Source organism: Sparus aurata, chromosome 14 (genome assembly GCF_900880675.1).
Source record: "Sparus aurata chromosome 14, fSpaAur1.1, whole genome shotgun sequence".
In the NCBI taxonomy this organism is placed as follows: Eukaryota; Metazoa; Chordata; class Actinopteri; order Spariformes; family Sparidae; genus Sparus; species Sparus aurata.
Window position 1 is genome coordinate 3,157,072 of NC_044200.1, and position 25,150 is coordinate 3,182,221.

The window sequence follows — 25,150 nt, forward strand, 5'->3', positions numbered from 1 at the left end:
CCTCAGACTGTGATACTGTGTATGTGTTGATTAGTCTGTATAGTGGTGTGTGTGTGTGTGTGTGTGTGTGTGTGTGTGTGTTTGCGTGTGTGTGTGTTTGCGTGTGTGTGTGTTTGCGTGGGTGTGTGTTTGCGTGTGTGTATTTCCACTGGAGTGGAGGCTCCTAACAACATACTATCCCAGGAGACAGATACAAAAGGTTATGACGTGCAAAAACTGTTTAATAAAAAAATAATAATTCAGACACACCCTACGTAGGAAAAATCAACTTTATAATACATTTCCATTTTCCTGTACAGCTCAGAGTAAGATGCACATAGAATAGCAGAAGGTTGAATACTCCTACACACAGACACACGCCTTGTACTTTCTCACTGGCAGGTGTGTGATTTGTGTGTAGTGCTCTGAGAATGGATATGCCCTCAGTTGGCTTCTTATCACCGCCTTCTTTCCTCCCACATCGCCGTCACTCACACACAGTTCTTGGCTCCAGGAAGACACTGTTGAGAAGCCAGCCGACTGCAAGGAAAGCTGAGCTCCTTGAGGGTCGTAAGAGGGAATCTCGAGCGGGCAGTCTGACTGTCGCACCCTTCCAGCAATGGTTTAACATGACCCACTCTCATTTGGGGGGTTAGCCCAGTTGGCCTGAGCCCTGCAGGGAGAATACTGGAGTAGCTCCAAGAGGGGAAAAGGCACATAGAGTTTTGACATGTCAAGCTGGTATCAGGGAGAGACATTTGGAGCTAAAATTGGAGCCATAACCCAGGGCTATGAGGGAGAAGTCCAGCAAAATGTTCACATACTGTTAAAAATCAGCTAAAGGAAAGGGTTTCTTCTATAACTATCATTTCAGCTTACATCAGAAGGTCATACATGGTAACTATCATTTCAGCTTACATCAGAAGGTCATACATGGTAACTATCATTTCAGCTTACATCAGAAGGTCATACATGGTTGAATCCTTGTATGGGGGACATTTTTTAATGCCTCCAAAAGATCACATAACAATGCTGCAAAAAGACATGACGCAGAAATATGTCACACTGGAAACCTGTTGTGTTATTGAACAGTTAGACAAGAAGATCTGGATTGTAGACTATTACCCTTTTGGCATTTCTTCTGGAACTTTACAGCAAAACAGCATTGCAACATTTCCCCTAACTAACTGAAATAGCTGGGGACTTATTTTAAAATGTAAAAAGCAACAACAAAATAAATGAATAAAATGGCTCCCTAAACAGTTTGACATGGACCTTCAGTAGCTGTGTTTCCATAAAGCATTTTGAATAATATTGCATGGCATGGCCAGTGCTAGCTGACATGCAAGAATAATTACAACCTGCCCCATTGAAAGTAATTCCTGAAGACCTCTCTCCATTTTGTCTCCTTGTCCACCTCTAGCCTCTGTTTACTTCCACACATGTTGAGGCTAAACTGTGTCATCCTCTGACTCAATTATCGGTGGACCTTATTTTCCTCTGAAAACAGCTTTTTAATTCACTTATGGAAAAATAAACATGTTTGTATTATTACCTCATTATGTATGAATTTCTTCTTCAAAACTACAAAGTGCCCTCTTAAGTCCCCAGCTACCTCAGTTGCAGCACTGTTTTTATGTTAGGCTCCAGAAATATTTTGTAGACAAAGAAACTAAACTTGACATTCCAGTGGCATGGAGGTGAACAGATAATAATACATTCTCGATATTTGGGTAAACTTTATAACTTGGTAGGAGTTAGTGTTTGGAGGTAAAAATACTGAAGATGTGTGGCTGCAGGGCAACAGACCATAAGCTGCTGATTGCAGTAAATGTTTCCTTGATACTTTGATATGAATTCATTCCACTGCATGATTTGCTATAAACACTACACTCTTTGTTGAAGGCAAGCAGTACTTTGTGTTATGTATCTAATAATTCTGTTCTTGTTATTCTTCTCAGCAAACTCAAGTCTGTCAAAATGTTCCTCCTCAGTGATTTGCAGAATTACTTTCGGTCATCTGTAGCCTTTTTTTTATTATCCTTCACTCTGCTACTTCCCTCTCCTCATGATCTCCACAGACCATCCACGTGGCCATCGTGTGTGCAGGATACAACGCAAGTCGAGACGTGGTGACGCTGGTTAAATCTGTCCTTTTCCACAGGTACAGCAATGCTCTTTTTTTTCCTTTTTTTTTTTTCCTTCTTACTCTTCTTACACAAAACCGGTCTCAGAAATAACATTTATATACAATGTGAAACAAATGTTAAGCATATATGTGAAATAGTCATAGACAATGTATTTCTTTTTTCTTTTTAACAAAATTATTCTTCAATACTGAATCATATGTTAGGCAATGGTAAGGTTGTGGGCTGGACTTGAGTAGTAGAGGAAAGAAACCTTTCCCCTACCCATAACACTCTCTATACCAAACCCTTACCACACCCCTCTCTCCTGTGCCTGACCTTTATCTCACCTTATCCCTGTTCCCTCCTCCCCCGATCTGTTTTATTCTTCCACCCCTGGGGCCTAACCATTATCTTGAAATATTTGATAATACATATTCATTAGAAGATCTTAAATCATTGAATGACATTAATTTAACTTAACCTCAAACAAAGTCTAACATTGGCTTTGGGTCTGAAGGTTCAGTTCAGTCACCCAGACAGTATTATGTATACATAATACAACAATGTGGCTTTAACATTTGCAGATGTTTTTGGGTTTATCCAAACTAGAGCTCTATCAATGCCAATCTTACAGTGCAAAACAACGGTAATGCTCCCTCAAATGGAGTTATCAAAGAGTTGTAACTAGAATATGTGAGGGAGGCAGGATATTTTAGAGTTTAACAGCAGTTCACTCAAACTGTAAACTTTACTGTGAATTTAACAATTGTAAATTAAAACAAATTTCTTATTTGATATTATAATAACACAATTAAAAGGTTTCATATTAGCACAAAGCACATACTAACCTGGAGTTTGGAAACAATCTTATGTTAACTAAATGAAAGATGCTTCATTTGTGGATGTTCTAAACCACTGCTTTAGAATAGAAGGCATTATTTTAAGCGCTTCCAGTAACACCTATTTTCAAAGAGGCAGGGCTGATAAAATTAATCTCGCACTATCATAAATTGAACACCTAACTGTTGAATAGCATGAAACATCACCTATTCTTCTGCTTGTGCCATTAGTCTCATGTAAACATGAGTTATGATTGTTTGATTGTGCTGGAGGAGGGGAACACATTGGTTATCAGTCAGTGTGTATTCAGAATCACAGCTTCTCACAGCACTGCTTCTTAATTAGTTCCGGAGGTTCAGGTGAATTAATCATATGTGCAATGATAATTCCATTTTATAGCGTTTGAAACGTACTCGTAAGTGCTGCTGGCAGACACACCTTCAGCCAGTGTCACTCATTTTCTTTTCTATGGTCAGATGCTTAAGCAGCATATTTCCTTTCTATTGTTTTATTCTGGCTGAAGTAACATGAGATTTGAATGAGGTTAAAGATTTTCTCCCTGATAGCACCATATAACAAAATCGCAGAGCAACCACTGGTAATGTTGATAGTTAGTATGTGTGTGAGTGGTTCAGATAAGAATACATTGTAACAGGGTCTTGTTTAAAAGTAAAGATTCTACTCTTTGAGATAAGTTGCAGCCGTATGTATAGAAAATCACAGCCCCTTTTCTCAGAATTCATTTAAAACAGAACACACAGGGTGCGCAGGTAGTCGAGTGGTTAGAGCGCATGCCACGAACACAGTGGACCCTGGTTTAAATCTGGCCGGAGGACCTGTACTGCATGTCACACCCCCCATATCTCTCCACTGTCAAATAAAGGTGTCCATGCCTCAATTAGAATCTTTAAAAAAAAAACAGAACACACAGATGTAATACAGATACTGATGGAATCAGCTGGACTTATTCTCACTGCTGGTATAAAGTCATACCATTCCTCCTAAATTGACATCCCAGGAAGAGAAGTACATGGCAACTTGGTTGAGAATATTATACAATCAAATTCCCAGAGTATGGAGGATTTCAAATGAAAACTTTAAACAAATCAAACAAACGCATAACTTAAAATACCATACACATTGTGAATCACACATATAACTAAATGTACAGTAAGTAGTCGCGTCCCTTGGGCCAGTTAGCCCACTGAAATAGATAAAAACAGAATTATCTGCAATTGTTTTGGTTGTTTTTTTTGGCTTAAATGGTTTTTGGTAATGCTGAAACAGACTACAGAAAGCAGAACACAGCTTGGACACATTTATCATTGCTATGGTCTGTGAATCTAACCCTTCTTCCCAGAATGTCTTTATTTGAGAACATTGCCACAAACAGTGAAAGATTGTGCCCTTTTCCTTTTCACATTTAATTTCTTTCATTTAATGCAAACATCTGGTATAGCACTGTTACATTTATTGAGTTTAGCTGGAGTCATGTACATACGCATTAGCCAGTTGTACTGGAGAAGTTTAAGGCGTGTGTTCACTGTTTGTGATTGTGCTTTGGCACAAGCCCCCTCCCACTCCTCAGCAGTGATGTATTCCTGTAAGTCCGCTCTCCATGCCCTGAGCTTATTTACTGACATTTCTGAGGATTCCCCAACCAGTTCATTTTGTATTTTGGAGATCAAGCCCTTTCCCTGGCAGTCCTTCACCATCATTTTTTCAACTATCTACAGGATAGGAATAGACAGTGACTGGTTTTGTTGTGTTCTTGTGAAATCTCTTCGTTGTAAATATTTAAAGGAACTGGCTGCGAGCTATGCCATATTTGACAGCAATTTCGTCAGATGACATCAGATGTTTACCGTCAGGACTGTAAAGATCTCTTATTTTTTGTAAAGCATGTTAAGCCCAAATTTTAAATCCTCCCCTTCCCCATATTGGACTAAATTATGAGAGAGAGTCCGCTTCTTTAAGGTATTTCCTAACTTGGTGCCACACACTAATCATGTTTCTAGCCATAGGATTCTTGGTGTTCTTTTTGAGTTTCTGGGTAAATGGTCAAAGGCAGCTTAAGCATATAACTTTCCATCTCTCTCCACAGAGGCACATTCTCCTCTGAGTGATAGAACAGCAACATTCTTAACTGTGCAGCCCAATATTACCATAGCAGGTTTGGGCATTTAAGCCCCCCTCTATCATAGGGAAGAATTTTTTAAAACAAAAACAACAGCTTAGGAAGTACATTCATCTTGAGAGTATTTATTTTCCCCATTGGTAAAGCTGCCCATCTGTGTAACAAATTTAAAAACCTCTTGCACAGCCGGTCTATAATTAGTTTCTATAATATTACTGAGCGTTGGTACAATTTGAATGCCTAAATAAGTGAAGTGGTTTCACAACTTAAAATTTTGCTTCTGGTGGATTTTTCCTTCGTGGTTTAATAACATAATTGATGTTTTAGGTTGTTAATCTTATAACCAGAGATCTTACCAAATTCCTTAATCAAGTCTAGCAAGGCAGGGTTGGATTCATTGGTATTTTTGGGAAAAACAATTACATCATCTGCATTTAAAGCCAGACGGTGCTCCCTCCGCCCCACAGTTATCCCAAAAAAGGTTAGCGTGTGACCTTACAGCAATTGCCATTATGAACTGCAATGTTGACAGAGTCCCCCTATCTACACCCTCAATTAATTTTTAAAGTTTTTTAAATATAATTTTTAGTCAAAATGTCTGCATATGGTTCCTTATAGAGTATTATTATCCAATTACAAAACTTTCTCCAAAGCCAAAGGGTGCTAGAATCTCAGACATCGGGACCATTCAACTCTGTCAAAGGCTTTTTCAGTGTCCAGCGACAGCAGGGCAGTATCTGGCGCCTCCTTTTGGTCTTGAAGAATATTAAAAATCCTTCTGACATTATGGAAGCGTGGTCTGCCGTGAAATGAAACCATTCTGATCCCTCCCAATTATCTTGGGTATTACCGTATTGACCCGATCCTGATTGTAAGACGACCGCTCTTTTCAAGACTAATCTTCAGAAAAAGACTCTGATAACCAAAATTGACTTTGTTTAAAGAAATTCTTTATTGAAAGATTGCAGCATCTCTCCAAAGTCCGAGGGCAGGGGCTGGGCAAAGCTGGTTCTGCACCGTAATGCACGGCCGCTATGGCGCATCATCCTTCTGCACCAGCCAATGCTGGCTTTAAACTCGGTGGTGGGTATGTCTAACTCCTTGGCAATGTCCAATGCTTTCAGCTGGATGATAGCTCTGGTAATGGGCATGCCTTAGTTTCATTTCTCAATAACAAACTCACGTACCCTCCTATCAGTCTCTTGGAAGCGGCCGCTTTGAGGACCACCATAAGCTTTTCTCTTACTGTTAGCGTTTTCAGACGGTCTTTTTGGACCGCCATCTTTCGGACGTTACACTCCGTAACTCCATATTTCTTGGCTGCCTGACAGTTGTTTGGCGCCTCCGCTGCATTGACCACCAATATCTTAAAATTAGCATCATAGCTCTGCCTCAGATGTCTGTTTACTTGCCCCACTTTTGATCCACTTTGCTCTGTACAATCACCACGCCTCTCCATTTTTCATCTCCTGTCACTACTTCTCCACTGTGATTGACAGATAACCCAGCCACAGTGTCAGTGACGTCTCTACAGAAGCTGGCGCCCTCTGCTGTTGCGGCCGTGTAGCGACCCCAGACAACTATCAGCATGTGTCAAAGCACATTATTTTCGTCGAAAAAAACCTTGTCCTATATTCGGGTCAATACGGTATTTCTTCAATCCTCCTTGCTAAAGTATTAAGTAAGGCATTATGTTCTCACATTTATTATTTGCAGAATGATTTGTGCTCCTCTGAAAGATGATGGCAAAATACCATTTTGAATGGACTCTATAAACATTTCTAAAAGGGAAGTCTTCAATTTATTTTTGAATTTCTTATAGATTTCAATTGGGTGACCATAAGGCCCAGTGGTTCTTCCTACTTTAATACTATCAATTGCTGCTGATTATTCCTCTACTGTTTTTCTGTCTCCAAAGCAGGCCAGTTTCTGGTATATTGGGTATAATTATTCTCGCTAAAAAAACTTGTAGTTCCAAATTGTCATGAATTATTTCTGAACTACAGAGTACATCATAAATGATGGTTTCTCCTTGGTCATCCTGCAATGAGGTGATAGATCTTTCGCTCTGTAGCTGCTTGAGGTGCCATGCCAGCACTTTTCCAGGTTTTTTACCCTGATCATAAAATGTTTAAGTCACAGCAGGCTGGCCATCGCTTGTGATGCAGATCATTCGTTATATTGTGCTCTAAGTTTTTGATGAGATTCTAGGGACCTTGTTTGGTAAAACTCACTTTCTAATTTCCTTGTTTTTGCTTCCAAATTCTTTGCCTTTTGAAATGTCTGTTTTGCTTTAGAACTAGCAATGTTGATTATTTGCCCCAGTTGCAGCCTAAATTATCTTTAATTTTGCATCTTAACTCTTGTTTCGTAATAGAAAATGAAGTAATTATAAAGAAAAACTTGGAAGAACAAATACCTAAAGAACTTATTCTGCCAAATTTCTAACAGACCCCCTTCCTAGCCATAGTTTCCAGTTTGTTATTACCATGTGAAGAGTAACATAGCTTTAACAGATAGGGGGTAAGCCATGAGTAAATGCCATGAACATCATCTACTAAACACTATTGACCATAGATGTACATTTGACATTGTAATTTGTGGGAGATCTGCTCAGACTTAAACCATTTACTTTACCCATTCAGCTGTTACCTTCTATGTTGTAAACCAAGACAGTCTTGTTTGCTTCTTAGTAAATGATGTGGAATTTGAAAGAAAATGCTTAAAAACTACAGTCTATCAGAGATTATCATCAGGTTATTATTAAAATGACTGTTAGGTGTGGGCACAGGTCACCTTTTAGTGCATGTGCAGTAGTAATCCATGACATGAACAAAATTGAGGGTACATTGACCGGTTTCAATGATTTCATGAGTTGAAAACCATGGCAGCAACAAGAGTAAGACTGATGGTAAGCACTTTTTAGATCCTCTAGAAGGACTTAAGTTGTTTTTCTTCTAAGTGCTATCCATGTCATGTCAAACTTGATAATTAAATATTTTTAATTTGCTTGTGTTTCATCTCTTTCAATGTCTATTCTGAAGTTGCAGTGAACTTCTTTCAGTCACCGCCTATTTTAAGTATCACTCAAAATTAAGTTTTATCTGCAATTCTACGACTGATAATACATCTTGACATGTAAATGTGTTAAATAAATGATAAGGTATGATGAGATTTTCATGACAGACATTAGACCTCAGCTTCACCATTCTGTCAGTTTAGGGTCACAGAACAGTGCTCAAAATATATAGCAGTCTGAAGAACGATAGATGGCACCTACCTAAATGATGAATCATTCAGCAGGGTAGAGTTTACAGATTCCCCCTCATTCATCAAATGAAGGTTGATGTTTGAGCAGAAATGGCCTTTTTTGATGGGGACAGGCCACCAGCAGCATAGCTAATATGCTAACCCCTGCAGCAGCCCATGTTTAATCAGGGGCGATGTTAAATGTTGACTCACTGTTGTTTTGCCATTGAGTGACAAATATGTGAACAGGCAGAAGCCTGAGAGGTCAGCTTGTTGGACTGTCATCTGATAGTGTGGGGCATTCTGCTGAATGTGTGGAAGGATGTGCTCAGACATTGATTGCCAAACAGCACCTGACCCTGTGATAAACTGACCAGCAGCTTTTTAAAACCAGCTCTCCAGCTGTATTTCTTCCCTATATTGTCGATTTGTAATGAAATATCGAAGCTGCTATAAATTCTCTGTGAAACAAGATTTATCTGATATATGCTATAGTTACTATACTGTACTGTCAGTTCATTTTCAGCAGCAGTATGTTGTTCAGCCGACACCGTAAATCAAATTTTAGCTGCCCGTTCATCTCTTGCCTCAGAGATGGAGAGTGAAAGATGCTGTTCCAGCTGAAGCATGGCCTCTTTCTGCTGCAGTCAGTCAGACAGAGAGGCTTCTCATCATTCTGAGCTGTCCAGCAGCAGCTGTAGTTGCCCCATCAGGATAATCCCAGACTATCGTCACCAGAAAAACAACAGCACCAGTCATCTGTTTAAAATCTTGAAATGGCCTATGTGTATGTTTTGTGGCTGTATACATGATAACTGTCCTCTTTCCATCTCAACAGTTTAGATGCCTCAAAACTTCGTTCTGGGTGGAAGGTTAGACACTCTTAGCATGTGTGAAATTGGGGAGCTAATTCTCATCTCAACAGCCAAACATTGGTTTCTTTTAATAATGAACACTAGAGCTGCATAATTAATCGCAATATTATTGATATTACATTAACCAACTGCATTTTTTTGATAAAGGTAAACTGACTGACAACCAGCATTATAATGCTTAACTGTAGTGCTGCAGAGATCTGACCTACAAATCTTGTTCTCCAATATTTGTTTGGTACAGGCCCCCAGCTGAAACATCAGCATGATTTCAATAGTTTTTTTCAGTGAAAATGAAAATTGTGATGCAAAAATAATAATTCATAGTAATTGTGCATCATATAGAAAGTGTAATATCTGTCGGAATAATTACAATACGATTTTTTTTTTTACCACAATCTTTCCCCAACCTTAATCGGTTTAAGTGCGTGAACTTAGCTGGACAGGAACTTACAGCTGAGGAGTCGTTTGGATTGTTCTGGAAGGCTATGACTGACAACATTTTGGCCTTAAATATTATGAGTGGTTTGGTATGATGACGTCCTGCTGATAGGGGCACCATATCAGAAAATGTCGATGATTGTTGGATTGTGTTGGAAGGCAATGACAAGCATGTCGTCATCAGCAGGTGTTAGGACTACATGACTCCCCAGGCAGAGGTTTTTCAGAGGCACAATGCAAACCATGGATTATGAGAGAGATTTCAACCACTAAGTCTTGTTATTCTGTTCTAAGGAGCAAGGGGACACTCGGAAACAATGGATAGGAGAAATTGATTCAGCCTTTCGGTATTGGAATCGTAATGTGAGAGAGAAGTTGGAGCCATACTCAACACATGGTGGAAGTAACTGACATTTATATTAATGTAGCTGGCACTTTTGTCCAAAGCCACTTACAGTAATTCATACACTGATGGGATCTCTGCCATGCAAGGTGCTGACCAGCACATCAGGAGCAGTTTGGGGTTCAGTATCTTGCCCAAGGACACTTCAACATGCAGACCAGGGGAATCAAACCAGTGACCTTCCAATAACTAGACGCTGGCTCTACACCTGAGCCACAGCCACCTTACTTCCTCTTTACATGAATGTGAAAGCTCAGGTTTAGAGTAATCTTTCACCGCTCTCTGAGCAGATGGAAGCACAATAAATCTTTATCAGGGAAAGTCCTTACAGGAACAAGATATTAATATTGCATCATAAAGATTAGATCATTTGATTAGTATGAGCTGAGCTATGATAATCAGGATGTACTTGACATATTTGCTTCCTTATCGGTATGATCCCAAGCATCCAGTGAACGGCTTGTTGCTGTTTGTCCAGAGGATGTGAAGAGCGTTTCTATCTGCGCTGCTGCTGCTGACAGCTTGTATGGAACCAGAGTTCCGATACATTTTGACAGCTTCCAGCCCCCAGTACTTATTGAACAAGTGCAGCTGACACATTCATTCCTAAAGCCATTCAGCACAGACACCCCAGGGTGCTCACATCCTCAGCTCAGTGTCACTATCTCTTGACCTGATTTAGAAGTCTTGTATACCTATTTTGCACACACACCCCTCTTCTATGTGTGTGAGCTAATGCCGAATAAAAAGTATACAGATTTCTCTGGAAGAAGCTTTAGTCGTCCTGTCTGATGAATCATCTTCACTATGCTGTGTCTGCTTAACCAGCCTAAAGCCTGACTGCATACACACATTTACTTAAAATGACTTGAAACAATCTCTGCTCCAGGCCCAATTACTCTCCTGATCTGGAGCTTTCAGTCGTAACACATTGTCTTCATGAGCATTTGGAACTATGGATGTAGGGAAGTTAGTCCTGCAGTTTTTGCGAAAATGTCAGTATATGTATTTCCATTGAGAATATTTTGCTTCTCTAAAAATCTAAGCAAAAACAAAAGCAAGAAATGGGAGTAGATTAGAATGAGTCTACGTGGTGGTCGTATCAATTTCATATGGTCACATCACTTGGGCCTTATTTAAAAAATGATATTTATAGTGGCCCGTAAAATACCTAATAATAGACAGAGTTTTTGAACTTTTACAAAATATTGATCATACTTTGAGGAATGTAAGTCCGTGCTTGAAGTGGACTAGTACTTACCAGTATGGTGAACCGGCACTTCTACATTTTACTTTTTGGCATACTTTTTCATGACATTACATGACAGTGTTTTGACACATTATGCCCATTTAATACAGACACTGTTGTAGTAATGAACTTCTGTTGCTGCATTTTAAAGTTTCTGTGACATTTTAAAGTTTTCTGTGTGTGTGTGTGTGTGTGTGTGTGTGTGTGTGTGTGTGTGTGTGTGTCCACAGGCGGAACCCACTCCATTTCCATTTCATCACAGACTCCATCGCTCAGCAGATCCTGTCCTCTCTGTTCCATACCTGGATGGTTCCTGCCGTGAGGGTCAACTTCTATGATGCAGACGAGCTGAAGGTGAAGAACACAGCTCCACTTCACCAACAACTCCCATCCTTGCTTAAAAATAATCAGAGTTGCATTCAGCTACACTTACTAAACTGCACTGCCTAATGATCTGACTTCCACCTTCTTTAATTCTATGGAGAGTTTGTGAGCTTTGGAAACCATTTTCTTTTTTAATTCAGTCAGTTTAACAGCAAAAGTTTCCAACTTTGCATTGATGTGGTGTTTCAGTCTGAGGTGTCATGGATCCCCAACAAACATTACTCTGGAATCTATGGCCTGATGAAGCTTGTGCTCACTAAGACGCTGCCATCTGACCTGCAAAGGGTCATCGTCCTGGACACAGACATCACGTTTGCCACTGACATTGCTGAACTCTGGGCTGTCTTCCACAAATTCAAAGGTAACAGATTTCCTATTTCAAACTCTGTGCAACTTCACTGTTTTTACATGCATATTATCCATGGGATTGTCTAATATGGCTTTGTAGAGGAAGTGATGAGTAGTGAAATCTGTTATTTGCTTAATTTGAATGACAATTTCCCATAAAACTTAAGTTTCATCTCGCTGAAAGCTTTTAAAGCAGCATGTAGATATTTGCTGGACACAGCATATCCCTCTTGTATATTAGATTTTACAACAGTTCTATTGATTGGAAATATGAACAGCAGAATAATCGAGATCATTGTGAGTTGCATCCCTGTGGCTTTGAATGATTTCCCCCTTCATTCCCCAGTTACAGCAGTGGAGAGTCAGAGAAAAGGTCTACCATCTTTTGTAATCTTTTCTGTTCCCACACGTTCTCCGGCAATGGCTGATTCATCGCTCATGTGGAGAAAATCACTACCATGACTCATCATGTGGGATTGTTCTTGTTGAATCGATACGTGGTTGGGTTCAGCTGAATAGAAGCTGGGTCTCACACAGGTGGTGTTCCTGCGATGAGCCTGGAGGAGTGGTTCTCCATCTTTTCATGAACCAGCACCTACAGCTGTTTATTATTGCTGTTTGAGTCGCAACTTGCATTGAATGGCGGGGTGTACTTTGATCATGATCTTTAATTTTTAACTCATTTATTTTAAAACACTCAAATGTGCCATGTGAGATAATCTAACTATAAGGCAGAGAATCTCTGTCCGTCTGTCTGATGTGTTATGTGAAAAGTCACTAAGTATTTGTCTGAAAATTGAAAGAGAAGATCAAACCCTGGCTACTTTCACACATCTGCACACCTGACTAATGCATATGAAACTATACAATTGTTACAAAACTGTTATGTAACCCTTTGTGGCACTTTCCGTACAAACAACTGAGTGCAATACTGAATGCTTTGCCTGAGAGACTGTCTGAAAATATGTCATATGACTTTTCACTTTGCCTTTCAGCGTGGCTGATGGCTATAAATTCTTTTTCCTTCAAACACAGGCAGACAACATGTTACATGAGCTGCTTCTGTTCAAGCATAACCTGATCCTCATGAATATTGCTGGACACAGCCCCATCAAATTTGAGACGGGGTGAAATAATGGTGTCAGTAAGACTTCTTTTGAGCATAGTCAGACCTCGGTTGTATGAGAGAGGACAAACAGTCCTCTGTCCTGTGAGTAGAATCATGGGAGGTTGGGAGGAGATGAGAGGGGAGGTAGGGAAAATAGGAAAGCATAAAGACTGAGGAAGGCACGTAGGCAGGAGGAGGGATGGAGGCAGTGGTGAGTCACTTCAAAGATTTATGGGTAGTGCTGTCCTATAGTGCAGTGCAGCTAGCAGGGGTTTGGATCAATCTTAATTAGCAGTTGACTGCGATGCAGCACCTCTACCACCCACTCCCTTTTCTATAAGTATGGCTTTACTGTTTACCACCATCATGTTTAAAGCATTACAACAGTCTACTCGGATACACACCGTTAATGTTATTCTCATGCTTTAGCTCTCTTAAATTACCAGCTGCTACACAAGCTTATGAAGATAGTTGAGCAAGCTGACACAGTGTCATGATTCTACCAGCACAGCTCTGATTTCATCTAGTCATTAACTTTATCAAGCTCATACAAGCCAGCAGCGCATGAGAGATTAGAGGATGCAAATTTATTCAAAGACGGTATGTATTGATGCATGTAGCCAAGGAGTTTACATGCAGTCAGTGCTGCCCTGCCCAAGGCAACCAAAATGTATCCTTAATTGTGATCATCAGGGTATATCTTTGGTAGAAAGGGCTATAAATTCTGAAATAAGATCAGTGTTTTAATAATGGCCTTGTCTCAAATAGAAGTAGCCAGCACTAGCAAAAGTCAGTTCCTTATAAGGGCCAGGTGATATAATCATTGGCAGAAAATAGATTTACCAGTGCTGTAAATTCAGCATGTCTTTCTAACCACTCAGCTGCACCCATTATTTTAATAGAAACACTTTTTTCATTGATTCCTGTCACCTCTCTTTTGTTTGCACATACAAGTGACTGTTAAAAACATCAACCCCCTGCAGACGTTTCATATTAAAAGCCTAACAAGCTAAGCGTTATGCCATGACCATGTGAGCCACTGACTGTATAAAATATGAGTAGAAATGCATATATAAAATATGCAATAAGAGTCTAATCGTCTGTAAAGCTCAGAGAAAATGAGCTGACCTCTAACTCAATTCTCACTTGACAGTGAACAGTTTCCTAATAAGTTTATAGTCTCAATCATCTCGTTTCAAGTCCTCTTAAATACATTTTGATGTTCACTTGTAAATTATGGTCCCATTTAGAGTTAAATAGATGATAAAGCAGGGTACTTTTTAAGGCGTGGCTACCATGTGATTACAGCATCACAAACATGGCTGTGTACTCGGGTTTCAAATCATTCACATCCAGTCGGGATATCCTCCCAAACTCCACTTGTCCAAATATAGACTGTCCAAAAAACTCCATGATGTCCACAGCCGTGAACCCCAGACTTGAAAGTCTAAAAAGCAGGGTGGGGTTTGGTGTGAGCTGCTAAAAGGCTTTAGTAAATAAATGTCTGTCAAGCCACCTCAACACTCAACCTTAGTGCACAGGCAACAAAACCATTTAAAACACTTTCAGACGAACAGCATGTTTCTGGTATAGGCCTGTTTTCAATAAAGACCAGGTTGTCTCTGCAGTTGACAATGTCTGAGAATTTACAATGTGTTCGGATCAATCCTATTGCACTATATTTATAACAGTATTCTAATCTGATTTTCTTTACTTTTCTTGGATGATTATTCAGTATATATCAATTTGACATACCCACATTGGTTGGCACTAATCCTGGGATGTTAAATGTGACAGAACTTTGCAGTTAGAGCATGTTTGTATCTAGTGTAATCATTGGCAGAATAAACCCCTTACTTCTTAGCTGGCTTGGTCACATTGTCAGTTAATTGCTAGGTCTATTTTGTGGATTATTTGGCAGCTTGCCATCAGGCCTGTTCTGTCAGCCTCTCTCCTGTGTGTTCCATATGACCCTGGTAGCACTCAGGAAGGTGAAATGTTGAATGTGTTCCACTTTTCCTCCCTCACCACTGACTGTATGTTTTTGGTGACGTATGCCATTTATCCATCCATTGTCAGAAATTACTGGTGCCTGTCTGGAATTTATTAGAGTTAACCCTCCAATTCTAATCAGCAGATATTCTGGGGGTTAGGTGTGGAGCCCCAGGGAAATTAGAGTTTGACTGAAGACCTAATATTTCATTTTAGCCTTGTTCCCATATAGTATGCCCTCCAGGGAATACAATCCATGACCCTTGCCACTTTGACAAATTTGAGGCCTGTGAGGAAGTGTACCAAGTAGTAGAGGGCAGACAGGCAGAGGTCAGGTGTTTAATGTAGAGGTAAGGAGGAGATTGAGCGGTGTGTTATCGTGCAATTGAATTCATTCTTTCTTAAAAGTCTCTCAGGGGTTGTGTAGAACCCAGGTCCATCTGTCTTCACCACCTGTTTTTCTGCAAAACTATGTACAGACACGTATTTCTCAGATATGTTTGCTTGCATTACCTTACACTTTTCAAAAAGACTAGACTGTGACACACAGACAATGGAGGCCAATATGGTACTTTATAAACTTACACCTGATTGACACAATTTGTGTCACCCTTTTTACTCATTCATTATCATTCATAAGTTCAGTTGAATCTGATCACACAGAATGATAAATTATTTTGAAGTGCAGTATAACCCATACTTTTTAGGAAGATAATTTTATGCTCTGCATTGCAATATCTTACTTTTAATAAAACCAATTTGCTATAATGTGAATAAATATTGACAAATGGGGCTAAAGTAGCAAGACACTTTGGCACGTTATACATTAGGTTTGGGTACCGAACATGGACAGAATTATGTCTGTACTACCAAGAATTAAATAGATAGATAGATGTTCTTTATTGTCCACTAGGGAAATTTATTTTGTTCAGGTCAGTCAAGACAGTAATATACAAAACAATCACAGTAAAAAACAACAGTTAGTTCACATTAAATCAATAGGTTCCACATTTTTGGTACCTGAGTGCTTATATAAAGAGTGCATCTTAAATTTCTTACCAACCTGCTACCAACAGTATGTTTATCAGTATGTCCGAGACATCGCTACAAAACAAACGGTATGTGAACTGCATACTGTCTACTGGGAAATATTACAGCTTACTTTCTTTTGTTCCTAAAACAGTTTTATGTAAGAAGCACTCAGCCTGCTGGCTCAATGCTGACAAATAATGGGCCCATGAACGACCTTACCATCACAACTGCCATAAAAGTATTTGTAGATATCCTTTTCTCAATTCCTTTCAATTCAATATTCGTGCTCATATTTACAGGCATATACATTATTTCATTTCCTGCTGTCTTTGTATAATTAACTCAATCATCTTGAACACTGAGCCGCTAGAGCAGGCTCAAAGGAGATAGATTAAAGTACTGACAAAGGTACTGCTCAGATTATAGGCACTGTATGTAAAAATGACAAAGAATAAGAACAGAAACAATCCATTATTATTAACATTTTTAATTTTGCACTAACATCGCTTTTTTGACGGTACTGAACATGGTTCTTTTATTCTTCAAACACTGACGCTCACCTCTTCTCATTTCTGGAACTGCCTGTTCTCCGTCACACAGTCAAACCTTCAACCTACATAGTACATCAATTTTGTACAATAATTACAGTCTTTGTTGGGCACTGTTGCACTCCACTTGAGCTGTCGGATCAAATCTAAAGGCAAAAGTATGTTGTTGTCAATGCCTTCTCCTCACAGCATCCCAATGTATCTCCAATATCTCTCCAAGAATTCTGTTTTCAATGGTCTGTGATGTGAGGAAAAAGAGGCTGCTCTCAAAGAGTTCCTCTGTGATGGCAAGGAGGGCAGCCTCAGTTGAATGAGCTGCCTTCTGGGTAGACTAGTAGCATCAAAAATATTGTTCTGGTGGACATATGTAGAGAGTTGAATTATTACCACACACTGGGTTGTTTTGGAGAGTAATGGAAGACTGAGGTCAGCTTAGACATCTGAGCTTTCTCAGTGACAAATGAGAAAACTTTATCCACTAGAGACAGGTGTTGAAACCTGGCATTACACAGACCCTCCAGAAAGCAGCCGCTCCCTGTGGTGACTGCAGGCAGTGAATCACATCAGCAGAGTGAAGAGGACTCATACTGACTGATGTCTGTGGTCTTAATTCTTTCTAAACATCACTCAGTTTGATGTCAGTTATATCATTTATTTTAGTGACATATAAGGTTTGTTTCCAGTGAGATGTTATTGAGTTTTAGTGATTGTAAACATTTCTGTTGCTGCTCTAGACGTTCAATTCTATGCCTGTTCTGAATTTACTCTTTTTTAAATTATATATATTTTAAAAAAGCAATGATATCCCATTGGCAAAAAAACCAAAGTATTGATAAAGAACCCAACAGATAAGGAGTATTACGTTAACAGGTTAGAGAAGCCACTGGCTCGACTAGCGCGTGTCACACATGTCAAGTGAAGCTGCAGTTGTGTGTCATCTAGATTCCGAGACTAGCCTATTTCTACCACAACACGTAACGTTCCTGTCAAAAAATAGACCTGAAATCAACCTGTAGACAGTCATATGGACATCATACCAGCTCTTTCAGCTGGGTAAAGGAAAATCACGTCATCATATGTATTGATCATTATCATTATTATGATCATTATCTGTTGCTGGTGCAGCAGCAGCACAGCCTGTGTGGACACAAACACTTCAGTGACCTGCAGCAGCTCAGCAACACAACTGCCACGCGCTACACAAGCATCCAATGTTACCAGCCCGTAAGAGAGTTTGTGCACAGCAGATCAGTCTCTCACAAAAAGCTACATGTGACTTTGACTTTTGTAAGAAACAAAAACAATCTACTCATATAGGGACAGACTTATTGGCTTGGACTGACTTAAAAAATTCTATGCGTAGTAAACACTGGTCTTGATGCAGTGTGTCTGAGAAGCCAGAAGTGCACAGAGGGCTTTTATTTAAGAAGGAAGCAAGACTCATGAATAGAGTTTATCGTGCAGACACATGCGTCTCTCTCAGTGCGTTTGTTGCTCTCTCGACAGAACATATACTATGATGTACTAATTCATTATTTAAAAAAATGTGAGCACTTAGATTTCTTTCTCAGGAACAACTTGTTTCACATTCAGATACCTCCATACAGTTTCACTGGCAGGTTCCCGCTATAACCGGCGTCCTACAGATAGCTGCCACTACAAAGACGTACATTATCTCCCTGCCTTTAATCCTTTCACATTCTGATCATTAATGTTTTATAAATCATGGGCAAGGAATGTTACCACACATGCTGTCTTCATAATTTTGCTGAAAGTGACCCATTTTGTTATCTCCACTCAATAACACAGCATCTGTTAAGCTTCTGTTTATCCAAAGCCACATGCACACATTAACCACCCTAAAGATATACACCGATCAGCCACATTTTAAAACCACTGGCAGGTGATGTGAGTAAAGCTGATCATCCTGTTACAATGTAATACAGGAAGTCCATTCCATGGAGACCCCACCCCCCAACATGCAGGACCCAAAGAATCCATTACAAAAGTTCAGGTTTGGTTGTACAATGGGAACCTGCTCAATATTAAGCAGGTGGTTTTAATGTTTTGGCTGACCCTTGCAAATAAAATGATGAATATACATCACAGACAAATTTACGCTCATAGTACAGATTGACTATACTTTTAGAGATGCAATGTACGCCATGCACATTCTTTATAGTAAAAAAAAATTACTCAAACTGGTGAAACTGATTCTGCATTTAATAATTTCTACAGAGTTTCAGTGGGAGGAAAGTAAAATCCTTAACTGAAATGGGGAGCTGCATCAGCATGTTTTGAATAATTAAATTTAACCTTGGTTTGAAATCAAGTCATCGTTCTGGGCAGTGACAGTTCAGCCCTTCTTGCTGCCGTGGTGACTGCTGCTGCTTCTCATCACCAAGGCTCACTGAAATGAAAGGCTGCCAGCCACTTCTGTTCCTCACACCTTCTGGTGTGATCACACAGTTAAATATCACCCTTTAAGAGCAGATGACACTTTGACAATTGCGTCAAAGAAACCCATTTTGCGGCTTATCTTACAGCTTCCACTTTCATTGTTTTATCTTTGTTATCTACCATTTGCCCTCAATAATCTGTGTTGATGTGAGCGACAACAGAAATTGAGGCAGAGAGAGTAAAGTTATCGGCAAGCACAGGGGGAAAAAATCTTATCAGCGAACAGAGAATTGGCTTGATATCATTTTGATTGACATAAGCAATAATTGCCCATCACTGGTGTGATGAAGTCTTTCCACAAAGCTGGTGAGCTGGAACCAGCCCCGCACACTGACACTGGGAGTGTAACCCATATAACATCCTGCAGCCTCAGGCGCAACACTCCTGTAAACAGAAGCTTTTCCATCACACTGGTCTTTCCCAGGTTGGAAAATTCATTTGAAAGTGGTCACTTAAATATACCGTACCATAAGCTGTCAGGTTTTTCTTCACAAAGTTTCTTGTTTGGTAAGAAGTCATATACCTGTACTGCAGTACAAGCTTAAAATCAAAAGGGGCTTCTACCTAGTGATGGGCTAGGAAAGGAGTGGAGCAGCAGGCACTTATTTGTGTAGTGTGGGCCTGTGAGTCTTAACTCGGGGCAAAACAATCCCTGGGCTACAAAAAAGAACATCCTGCAAATGTGCATATCTCACACATGACAAGAGAGTAACATGTAAAACAACAACCACTTAAGAGGCATCCAGTATACTGTATGGGGGGGAGCTGCTTAAGTCTCTGTTTTTTCCTGTCTTCATTTTCACTCACTAATGGCTATTTACATTTATTTATCTTCATCTTTGATAATTTGAAGGTCGAAAGAGAACCAATATCGCCAATGTTTTGTGGTAGAGAGTTCCAGGCATTTAATCGGGCAGATGTCTCAGTGAGATGGATCGCAGAAAAGGATCTGAGAGTGTGAGAGGGTGACAAAGAGCAACTAGGCTATGAAGGGTCCTGAAGGGGAGAATCAGAATCTTAAAACCAATGTGACAGGGAACCAGTGAAGCTTCTGTAAAGCTTGAGTGACATGATCTGTGGGGGGAGGTCTGGTAACAATACGGGCTGCAGAGTTCTGGACCCGTTGAAGTTTATGAAGACACTTAGAAAAAAGACCAATAGAAAATAATTGCATCAGTCAATATAGGATTTAATCAGGAAGTGAATGAGGATGACAGTGTTGTGTACCGTAAGTGATGGGCGAAGACAATTAATATTTCGTAGACAAAAGTATGTAGAATGAGTAACACTGTTGAGATAGTGTACTGTCGAGGATGACACTCTTCACCTGAGTGGAAGGAAGTACTGTGGAATTCTCAGATGCCAAAGTAAAAACCAACTTTTCTAAATCTATGGCCCCGAGGTAGGAGGTACATGATAAATGGAAGGGGGTCCAGTAAAGAGTCCAGAGGTACACCACTTGTGTTGTGTTAAACACACGGTGTGACCGAAGAGCTAGGACCTGAACCCTTCAAGGTAGATGTCAGTGATTGCAATAGATAATGGTATGTGAGATGGTGTCATACTGTCCTTTTGTCTTTAACAAGTTCAGTAATTTGCTACAGCACTAACTTCAGGGCTCTAAGACAGCAAAATCTGCATGATTGTCCAATACGTTTATATTGTGTCATTGTGTAATCAACACTTCAACTCTGCAGCATTAAGACATTAGCAATGAAAGTACTGCTGCCCACTCGTGCTGAAGACAGTTCTCCAGCCTGTCTCCAGGTAATGTTGCAAGGTTTTATTGAGACAGAGAAAGTTGTAAGCACTCTCATTAAAGCTACAGTAACATGTGGTGGCTGCCTTTTCTTTACTCAGACAGACAAGGTAGCTTAACCATGAGCCAACCACTGGGCTGTTCTGTGAAAATGGAAACTATGAAAAAAAAATAGGAAGACTAAAGTACCATTAAGTAACAGCTGTGTTGGCTGCAGCAGTGAAATAGCTCAGCTCCCACAGCTTTTCCAAAAACCTACTTTCTGTTTAACCCAATACAAAGAAATAACATATTTACCTATTAAGTCAGTTGCTTGTTGGCCATGATGTAAGCTCCTGGTCATCATTTGCTTTTCTAAATGTCAAAAATTTAAGCATCAAATACTGCAGAGACTAACAAGAGGAAGGACATAAAAAATTGACTGTGTAGGGGAGGGATAATGGAAGGCTTTGCAATTGAGAGTTAGCTCTGTACACTGTCTCTAGGGTACCAGCAGAGAGTTAAGAGTCTAAAATGGGTTGAATTATAAAAATTGTATCATTCAGCCTTCCACATTTAACTTAACACTGACGTTGTGGATATCAGAAGGTAGTCGTTTAATTTTTATTAGATAAAATATCGTTATTCTAAATTATCCACATCTGCTGGGAGAATTTCCAGAGCATTAATATGGTATACTGTGTGATTCTTTTCAGGATACTGTTCTTACAACCTTATCAAAAAGAAAGCTGATCATAGAATCAACCTAATTGAAACCTGTCCTGCTCCTGCAATTGACATGCAAAATGTATTCACCCTAATGACATAAGAGGGTCACCATGACAACACCCTGGGCTTTATTATGATGTCATGCCTGCCCTCAGTTCTCCACCATCAACAGAGCTGATAGCGGATGATGCTTTGGCAGTGCAACCTACCAACTGCCTGTCCTTGAATTAAGAACACTTGGCTGTATTGCAGTCTTCGGAGTGCATGAGACATCATTTCTTGCTTTTTCATAAGATCAACTTCATTTGACAGAAATGCTTTTGAGTTGATCACTTGGCATTCAAGGACACTGGAACGGTGATGTTGACTTGCCTCGTTATGCTATCTCCCATTAACTAGCCTGTTATTTTCTCATTTGGTTTTTCTAAGAAAATTACGTGGCTGTTTTTTCCTTCATTCACAAAATTTAATAGGCCTTTTTTTCACAGTAGATATGTTGCCCTTTAACCAAATATGTTCCAACTATTTCTACTTTCTACAGCTGTCATATAGTACAATTTATTTTCCTATGCAATGACTCTGCATTATACATTTGTGTTCAGTGTTCAGCATGCAGAGCCACTGCAGGATGTAGTGCAGACATTTCAGCCCAGTGTCCCTGTGGTCATGTCTTCTAAAACAGTGCTCAATATCCATCAAACGGCCAAGTTCAGGGCAATGCATTTAATAGTGCGTCCTTTAAGTAGAATGTTGTGTTGAAATTGAACAGAAGTGTTCAACAAGAATTTTCCTTTCCGGTGGCCATACACTTAAATGTTAAACCATTTGGGGAATGGCCTAACTCGAAGCTAATTTCACTCCCTGATTTTCATAATCCTAATGGTGCTTCGGAAACACATACAAAAATGTAATGCCAATTAAGCCTATTGAATTGAAAATTGAACTGAAATGATATGGTTTGTGACAGAAGTAACATAGTGAATGGACCTGAAACCATGATGGTTATTTCTAAATCTAAGTCTTTTTTCTGCCTAAACCTCAGCAAGTAATTTCTTAGTAAACATGTAACTAGCTTGCTGGAGAATAATGAGGTCTACTACATGGGCTGCTGTATACGCTGCAGTGGCTGTGTTGTTATGGAAACATTGATATATGTCGTTTTGAGAAGTTTAAAGAATTTAACTGTTCAGTTGTTTAGGTATAAGGAGTTTTTGCAAACAGTTATACAAGCTGTACAAACAACCATCATCCAGCTTGTGCTGTATAAGCCAATGTTATATAAGTCCATCGAAAAAAAATGAAGTATTTGATGTTATAGATACATAACTGTCCAGCTCTACTATCATTGTATATTTGGTTTACTATCACATTTTGTAAAATAAAAATCACTCATTACAGTGCATACCTCCACAGTCCCCTTTTGTACTCACTCATATATACCAACCACCTAAATGCACCAGATTTTTTCATCAAGATCCATGTATGCACCAAAAGTTAATGGGGTCTAACCTGGGCTGAGACCCATCCTGCATCCAAGTTTCATGGTAATCCGTTCAGTAATTTCTGTGTAATCCTGCTGACAAACCAACCAACAAACTGACACAGGTGAAAACATAGCCTTACTGCAGTACAGACAGAAAGTCATCGTATGTTTTGCACCAACTTTAATTAGCATTCTTAGTTTTTAATGACAGTTCATTTCTAATCATGACTTTGGACAATGTTATTTTGTAAAACAGTAACACAATATCATCATTCTATCACCCTAAGATTACTGTTAAGACCCAGCCCTAGTGTGGGCCATGTTAGCAATGTTATAAACAAGCTCCACATGAACAAGTTGTTATATAATAACTTTACAAGATTTCTCAGTAGCCATTTGTTGAATATTTCTCCTGATGAGGTTGTTAATCAGTGCTCCATGTGTAGTGCAGATATGGTGCTGTGAAAAGTATATGTTGGGCCTGCTGACCTTAGCATTCATCTGTACTTGTATCAGCACCACTGACTCAGCAGTTAAACTCCCACTGATCTCCTGGTACCTCTCCACAGCTAATTTAAGAACTCATTCCTCCCTCAACCGCCTGCATGCTGGAAAATAGATTGTGGATGGCCTGCGGTTTGCAGTGTGAAGACTTTGCTATGTAGGACATGCATACGTGCTTTTATGTTCAGCTCTGTAATACATATTACCAGACTGTAATCGCTAAACAGCAGGTATTGGCCTTAATCCTTCAGGGGCTCACAGGCCAGATAGCCGCTCAGCTAATTACAAGATCAATAGTAACTAAACTGTGTAATTTGAATTAATTTGTTTTGAAGCTTAAAAGAGCTGATGCAGCGGCTATGCTGACAGCTTTGTTTGAATATAGAAAGCAGTGTGAAGAATCGTCTTGGTTTGATGGGATATCTTCGTTTACATACTATTCTAGTCCAGAGCTATTCCTTTTATTGCCTGTTTTTGGAAACAGAGTAAAGCTGTATTGATTTTGTTCTCTTTTTCTTGCCTGTCATGGCTTTCTGACTTAGAAAGTCAATATCTGACTGTTTTTGAGAAAGCCAATGGTTAAAGCTTCACAGTCAGTTTTTGTTATTGTGGATGTTTGGATTCACATGAGCAATCATAAACAATGATATTGATGGGAAAGGAGAAATGTTTAATTGCTTTATTTTGGTTTAAAACTTTCTTAAATGTATACTATTATTATCATTATATTATTCATAGATTAAATGACTGTGTGTACAGTAAAATGTGTTCCCTATGGTGACAAATCCACAGAAAATTATCACCAACTCCATAGTTCCACTCAGCTCTTTGGAGCATTTTGGCTTCTTTTAGCTCATTGTTTGTTTTGATTTTTTGGGTCAGAAAACTCCACGATCACAAACAGAATTTTCAGCAGCAGCAGGAGGCTGATTTCAGGGAATAAAAACTAAACAGCAGACGAAGAGGATACAATAAACCAATAGTGAATATAGTGAATCACTTAGCAACATCATCAGCCTCCTGAGAAAAATATCTCTCTTTAGCTGCTATCAGTCTGATGGGTGTGTAAATTAACAGCCACTTTATGAGGCGCTCAAATGTCTAACAATGTGTTTTCAGCCAGTTTGCTGCCCCCAAGTGGCCCTGAATATCATTAAATGCAGCCTTACAGAGCTGAAATCAACTTGATTTGTATCCCACATTTAAAAACAACATAACATATTTGATTATTTGATAGTCAATCATGTCATTGCTTTTGTGGGCAGTGACCTGGGTTCTCCGGGGAGATTTCTGAAACAGCAGCTCATAAATGTGCCCACATAGATCTGAACACCTCTAACCCTGAACAAGTGCACACAAGGAGAGAGATCAGCCCATCCCCAGGAGTTAAGTTCCAGACCCAGTGCTGTGTGTGGAGATGAGCCCACATATACAGTCTAATCTAGTTGGTGTTGCATCTGATGAATGGCATCACATATATGCAACAAACCAAGCCATTTCAGGATGTAACTTACAAATGTCCAGA

General features: G+C 39.5%; 1 protein-coding gene across 3 annotated transcripts in view; it reads left to right on the forward strand.

The window, feature by feature from the left end:
* large1 (LARGE xylosyl- and glucuronyltransferase 1) overlaps positions 1–25,150 on the forward strand; it is a 140,490-nt gene that overhangs the window by 68,336 nt on the left and 47,004 nt on the right. For all 3 annotated transcript variants that reach the window (XM_030440154.1, XM_030440152.1, XM_030440153.1), the window contains exons 4-6: positions 2,061–2,143; positions 11,530–11,653; positions 11,873–12,044. In XM_030440154.1, coding sequence (XP_030296014.1) covers positions 2,061–2,143; positions 11,530–11,653; positions 11,873–12,044 — 379 coding nt within the window. The remainder of the gene's footprint in view (positions 1–2,060; positions 2,144–11,529; positions 11,654–11,872; positions 12,045–25,150) is intronic.